The sequence below is a fragment of the Lathyrus oleraceus genome, chromosome 2 (assembly GCF_024323335.1).
Source record: "Lathyrus oleraceus cultivar Zhongwan6 chromosome 2, CAAS_Psat_ZW6_1.0, whole genome shotgun sequence".
NCBI lineage: Eukaryota > Viridiplantae > Streptophyta > Magnoliopsida > Fabales > Fabaceae > Lathyrus > Lathyrus oleraceus.
In genome coordinates this window covers 92462961-92469718 of record NC_066580.1, presented here as the reverse complement: position 1 = coordinate 92469718, position 6758 = coordinate 92462961, and the positions used below count along the sequence as shown (strand labels likewise).

The following is a 6758-nucleotide window of genomic DNA, read 5'->3' as shown; positions in this document are numbered from 1 at the left end:
AAATACTAAAAACCAACGTGGGTCAAACTCTTTTAATACCGAATATTGAATTAGATTTAATTTTGTTTTGTTGTTATTTTTTCTTCTCCTTCTCTAAAAAAAACAAAAAACAAAAAACGCCACTTACATGTGTTATTTATTACAAATACAATAAAAACCCTAATATTAACTCCAATAACAAATCTCTAATCACTGAATCAATCTCAACCGTTTGATATTAGATCCAACGGTTATAAAGTATAGAACGCTAGTGCTTATCACTCTTTCCACTTCCCACACCATCTTCACACTCTCCTCACTGTTTCTGTTTCTCTCCTAACATGAACCAAAACATCATCGATCTTCAAACGTTGTTGTCATATTCACTTTCAACAACATTAATCTCCAATTCAATTTCGACCCATTAACTTAATCGAAACACCCATCTAACAAAAACACTTTTTTTTCAGCTTAAGTTCTTAATTCTCTGCTGGGTCGTAAAAAAATCGAACTTTGATTTTTAAAGGTGTTATTTTTATTTGGTTCTTCGTTCAAAGATTGTGTCTTTATTGAAGTTTAACGTGTTTTTTCATCTGGGTTGTGTTTTTTTTTTGTTGAGTGAAGTTTTTTTCTCGTGTTTATCTAATGGTAATTGATAATCACCAGAAGATGATGTCTGATGTTGCGATGAGATCGCTGATGAAGAAAGGTGATTACGGTGAAGATGTTGGTGTTCTGCGGCGGCAGCAACAAGAGGCAAATTACGGGGAAGATGTAGGTGTTTTGAGGCGGCGGCAACAAGAGGAAAATGATAGAGAGAATGAAGTTTTAAGGCTGAGAAGCGGGTCTGCGCCGCCTACGGTGGATGGTTCTTCGACTGCGTTTAAGGGTTTGTATGGTGGTTCTCCGGTGAGTTATAGAGGTGGAAGAGGCTTTGGGAGTGAGGAGGAGCTTCGTGCTGATCCAGCTTACGCCAATTATTATTACATGAATGCGAATCTGAATCCGAGGTTCCCTCCGCCATTAGTGTCGAAAGAAGATTGGCGGTTTTCGCAACGGCGGATGAATGGTGAAGGAAGGAGGTTGAATGGTGAAGGAGGTGAGAATGTGAATGGAGAAAGATCTGTTTTTTCTATGCAGGCTGGCGGGGTTAATGGGAAGGTGGATGGTGCTGAATGGGGCGGCGACGATGGCTTGATTGGTTTGCCGGCGCTAGGGCTTGGAAGTAGGCAGAGGAGCATTGCTGATATATTTCCGGTGAGGGATTATGCAATTTTTTAATACTGTTTGTATTTGGATTTTTGTTGTTTTTGTTGTTATGTTGGTGTGAGATTGAGACCTTTTAGCTATAGTTATTATTGGATTTATCGTAAGGAGAATGCGGTGAAACAGGTAGAGGTAGAGGAAGACCTTGAAAACTATAAGGAAAGTTATTATGAAAGTTCTCGAGATTAACAACGGAGTTTCGATTCTTTTTGTTTGGAATTTTTTGTCCGGATTGTTACTTTGTAACTGAAGAATGTTATTAAAAGTTTTGATTGTTTGCTGAATTATATTCTAAAATATTGTTTATTGTATTGTCTTTCGGTTAAGTTTTGTTGTTTCTAACATTTTCTTCATGTTTTTCAAAGCAGGATGAAAAGAATGGCGCATCATCTGCCTCCAAGCACGCTCACCATCTGCCTGGCCGTAATGTGTTTGATGACATTGCTGAACTTACGGAAGCCCATTTTGCTCAGAGGCATCAAAGTTCGGATGATTTGCAATCTGGCGGAAATCACGTTGGTTCGGCATCTCACTCTTACGCTTCTGCTTTAGGATCCTCTTTGTCAAGGAGCAGCACCCCCGACGCCCAATTCATACCTAGAGTTTCTAGTCCTTCAATCCCGCCTATTGGGGAGGGTAGGTCCAACGCAGCAGAGAAAAGAAGTTTCAATCGTCAAAACTCATATAATGCTGCCTCGTCTAATTTAAACGAGTCGGTGGATCTCGCATCTGCTTTGGCTGGCATGAATCTCTCTCAAAATGATGTAATAGGCGACGAGAAACGTTCCCCGTCGTCAAGGCTCAGTGAATCAGATTACACTCGTAATAATGCTAATCAGTACCAATACTTAAACAAGTCTGATTCGCTACCTTATCTTCGCCATTCTCCAAACAATCCCTATTTGAAAGCGAGTAAAAGCAGCGTCGGTTTTGGACTAGATGTGAATGATTCTACGTATAATGCAAGAGGACCTTCTACACCAACTGTTACTGGAAGAGGTAGTTCGTTGCCTGCTCATTATCAGCATGTTGATGATACGCATTTCTCGCACGCCAACTATAACATGGGCGGGTTTGCTGTTAATTCTTCATCATCACCGATGATGGCAAGCCAGCTTGGGAATGGAAATTTGCCTCATTTCTTTGAACATGCCGCACCACCGTCTGCATTAGGAATGAATGCCATGGACTCGAGGGGCTTGGGAAGAGGCGCAAATTTAGGACCTTTGTTGGCTGCGTCGGAGTTACAGAATGCAAGCAGGTTGGGAAATCTCACTGCAGCTAGCCCTCATCAGCTTCCCATGTTTGATCCTTTGTATCTTCAATATCTGAGATCAAGCGAAGTTACTGCTGCACAGATTGGAGCTCTTAATGAATCTGCAAGAAATAACAACGTACCGGATTTACTTAGCCTCCAAAAAGCTTATATCGAGTCATTAATTGCTCAGCAAAAAGCACACTTTTCTTCCCCTTACTTAGGTAAGTCAACTAGCATGAACCATAATTCTTATGGAAATCCATCGTATGGTCTCGGCATGTCGTATCCCGGAAGTCCTCTCGCAGGTTCTTCCTTCCCAAACTCCATGTATGGACAAGGTAGTCCTATGAGCCAAGGTGAGCGAAATGCGCGTTTGTCTGGGATGAGGAATGTGGCTGGCGGCGGTTTAACGGGAGCTTGGCATTCGGACGCTGTTAGTAATTTGGACGATAACTTTCCACCTTCCTTGCTCGATGAATTCAAAAGCAACAAGACCAAATGTTTCGAACTTTCAGAAATTTCTGGGCATGTTGTTGAGTTCAGGTGCTTAATGTTGGTCATAATACTATGTTTCTCTTCTCGACTTTGAACATTTTATCTTACTCTTTTTTTTCTTTATATTCTTTTACAGTGCCGATCAGTATGGAAGCCGTTTTATCCAACAGAAACTTGAGACTGCTTCGGTTGACGAGAAAACCATGGTTTTCCATGAAATAATGCCGAATGCACTAACACTAATGACCGATGTCTTCGGTAATTATGTGATTCAAAAGGTAGTTCTGCTCTTTTGACTTTAAAACTTCCATACTTGCTCTATGTGTGCCAACGTATTCTGATTCATGTTTAGTTTTTCGAGCATGGATCATCCGAACAAATCAGAGAACTGGCTGACCAACTTACTGGTCATGTGCTGACACTAAGTCTTCAAATGTATGGCTGTCGCGTTATCCAAAAGGTCTGTCTTGTCATCAATTTATCTTATGATTTTTACCACAATATATCTTACTGTATACCCTATTATTTACGATTTACAATATTCTATAATTGTGTTGCACTTTTGGTAGGAATAACAATACTTGTTACAATCTTAACTCTATTAGTGGGATCTTGATTTTGACAATAATGTTTAGATTTATTAGTTATTAATTTTTAGTATTAATGATGACAGTGTGCTTTTTGAGCATTTATTTGTATTGTAAATCATCTGTAATTTGCTACCTTTGGTATCTTGGTCTTTCTGTGATCTGCCAAAAAGTTTAGGTTTGGTGATCCATGTTACTAAGGTTAATTAATATGATTCGTCGCATCATCCCAATATTCCGCAAACTGTTACTAGAACGTTTCTCTCTTGTGAATGAGACACTTCACTTTGATGAGTTGTTGAAATAAAGACCAAGTACTTCCTTTTTGTCTTATTGGGTACGAGTCGCCAGGTATTTTATTTTATTTTGGAGCAAACCGATTCTTTTATTTTATTTTTTTCTTCTCATTTTGACATGGTTCCTAAAGTGTGTGACATCTGAAGTATTAAAGTGAAAAAAAAATTTGGGTGGTTTCATTTGATTATATGATATTGTTCATTTTGTGTGAGATTCTGATATTTTGATCCATTATATTTACAGTTATTAATCTCTTTTTTCTGCATTGGCTAGGCTATTGAAGTGGTTAATTTAGATCAACAGACAAAAATGGTTACAGAGCTGGACGGTCAAATTATGCGTTGCGTGCGTGATCAGAACGGAAACCATGTCATCCAGAAGTGTATTGAATGTGTGCCTGAAGGAGAGATTCGGTTCATCGTTTCAACGTTTTACGACCAAGTTGTGACGCTGTCAACTCATCCATATGGATGTCGTGTTATACAGGTCACACAAACGCATCTTTTCGGTTTTATTTGTGTGAACCATGTTTGTTGAATTTATAATAACTTGCTAGAGATTATGATTTTCTAAACTAGTTATGTTTTGATAAGCAGAGAGTCTTGGAGTACTGCCATGATCCTAAAACTCAACAGATTATGATGGATGAAATTTTGCAATGTGTTTGCATGCTAGCACAGGATCAATACGGGAATTATGTTGTTCAGGTTTGTTGCATCTTAATTGGTATAGGAAAATCGTTCGAGTTTATGAAGCACTTAAATCCGACGAAGCACAAACACGAACACTAGACATGACACTGACACATCGACACCGATAATAATTTTAAAACTAAATAAAATGAACGTAATCACAAGTATCAGTGTTGTGCCAGTGTTGGTTTCTGACACTGACACAGACACGAACACACCTTTTCTCAGAGGTGTTCTATATAACTTAAATCCATTGTGCAATTTCTTAAGTAAAAACTAATAGTAATAGATTTGACTCATTTTCCGGTGTTTGATTTGTTTAACATTTTCAGCATGTGCTGGAGCATGGCAAGCCGGAGGAACGTTCTGCGATAATAAAGGAGTTAACTGGACAGATAGTACAGATGAGCCAGCAGAAGTTTGCTTCTAATGTGATAGAAAAGTGTCTATGTTTTGGGACGGCCGCTGAGCGTCAAGCCATTGTGAACGAGATGATAGGTTCCACTGATGACAACGAGCCTCTACAGGTTTGTTGTGCATGACATCGAGCCCCTATTTCCTAGTCTTAACTAAAACCACTTTCCGACTTATATTTTAATTGTATTTTTGGTGGTTTTTAGGTTATGATGAAGGATCAGTTTGCAAACTATGTCGTGCAAAAAGTGTTGGAAACTTGTGATGACCAGCAACTCGAGCTGATTCTTAATAGAATTAAGGTTCATCTGAATGCTTTGAAGAAGTATACCTATGGGAAGCACATTGTTGCGCGTGTCGAGAAATTGGTTGCTGCTGGAGGTACTTTCAATCTCATTAATTTACTTTTCATCCAACGGAAAACACCCCGAGACTGTTTTCAGATTATTTCCACAAGTTCTCTAGAATAGCTTAAGAAAACAGCTTATAGCTTCATGAATTGAGTTTCAATGTTTCATGCTAATGATGATATATTTCTCTGCAGAGAGGAGGATTAGTTTTCTGACACTAAATCATCCTGCACAGATGGTATAGAAGGAGATGAAAGTAATGTACAGCTAACTTGGAGGATAGTTTTGTTTGATATCTGGTACCTGATAATGTCACTGTCTATATTCAAATAGACAGGTGATGATGAGATTGGAAAAAGTAATAAAATGTTAGTTGTACTTGAAAACTGTACATTGGTGAGAATTATCATTATGATTACTACTATTATTATACGTTTAGAATCAGTTTAGTTGAGTATGAAACTTTTGAGAAGTTCAGTTAGTAAATGATCTTCTCTGGTTATAATTATGAGCTAGTTTTAATGTTGTACAGGGAGGTTTTTGACTGTACAAATTTTACTAGGTTTATCATAGGACAGTTTGTTCCTTGTATTCCGGATGCATACATGTTTTTATGAGCTATTACTTTTTTGACCTTTCTTAATCTTTCATTTATAATATTATTATGGTATGTAGTGTTAGTTAGTGATATGTTTCTTTCTCTACAAGTATTGGTGGATTTTGAGTTTCATTTCAAAGCTTTTGATTTTTCAACATTTTTAAAATTTTAGTTATAAACCAAACAAGCTGTTTTTAAAAATGTTAAAGTTGATAATACTTATCCTATGAAAAGTTTTCAAAAAAAAAAAACCGTGATTGATTATTGCAAGTTGTAGTTCACATGCATCATTCTTCAACATTGCGTTTATATGTACTTGATAATCTCATAATTAACTTTATTTAATCAAGAGAATTTTCACTTTTTACTTTTCTTTTCCTACCTTTCTCCTTTATCATCTTTTAAGAAATTTTATCTTAAAAAAGTTGAAACTAAATCGATGTTATAGTTGGAATGATGTAAACTTGGAAGGATTTATTGACATTAAATTGGTAATAAATGAGTTAATATGAACATGAATTTGAAAAATTCGTTTTAGAACATTGGCATTAGTAGTGCATATGTATTTTAAATGAGCAAAATAGGTTGGGTCCAAAGTGTATCTAATTTTATAAAGGAATAAGTACACACCACCACTAAGTAACATTCACATGTGCGGTTCCTAGTTTTTGTCAACCATCCAAGAGCCAACTCGTGACATGTTGATCAAGTAAAAACAACTAGTTTTTTTGGGGTGAACTCGCTCCACTTCCTTCACATTGTGTCCAGTATGTTTAGATCTTCGGTTATTAATAACGACCTTTTCTTTATTTATTCCTTAAA

General features: G+C 37.2%; 1 protein-coding gene across 3 annotated transcripts; it reads left to right on the top strand.

Annotated features, from left to right (window-relative positions):
- Window positions 1-254: 254 nt before the first annotated feature.
- Window positions 255-5973, top strand: LOC127118273 (pumilio homolog 1). Of its 3 annotated transcripts, XM_051048437.1 has the most exons (10): window positions 255-505; window positions 646-1236; window positions 1611-3046; window positions 3135-3276; window positions 3351-3458; window positions 4156-4368; window positions 4479-4589; window positions 4907-5101; window positions 5195-5369; window positions 5533-5973. In XM_051048437.1, exons 2-10 carry the CDS (start codon window positions 649-651, stop codon window positions 5580-5582), a joined length of 3018 nt encoding a protein of 1005 aa, XP_050904394.1. In that variant the 5' UTR covers window positions 255-505; window positions 646-648; the 3' UTR covers window positions 5583-5973. The 3 variants fall into 3 exon arrangements, with proteins under 3 accessions (XP_050904394.1, XP_050904393.1, XP_050904392.1); XM_051048436.1 differs by lacking the exon at window positions 255-505 and having other exon boundaries at window positions 514-1236; window positions 1614-3046; XM_051048435.1 differs by lacking the exon at window positions 255-505 and having other exon boundaries at window positions 514-1236.
- The last annotated feature ends 785 nt before the right edge of the window (window positions 5974-6758 follow it).

Excerpts from the sequence above, each read along its gene's own strand:
- LOC127118273 (XM_051048435.1), top strand. The coding sequence starts at position 625 with ATGGTAATTGATAATCACCAGAAGATGATGTCTGATGTTGCGATGAGA. Across the intron at positions 1,237-1,610 it reads GCATTGCTGATATATTTCCG|CAGGATGAAAAGAATGGCGC; the intron begins GTGAGGGATTAT and ends TGTTTTTCAAAG. Across the intron at positions 3,277-3,350 it reads GTAATTATGTGATTCAAAAG|TTTTTCGAGCATGGATCATC; the intron begins GTAGTTCTGCTC and ends ATTCATGTTTAG.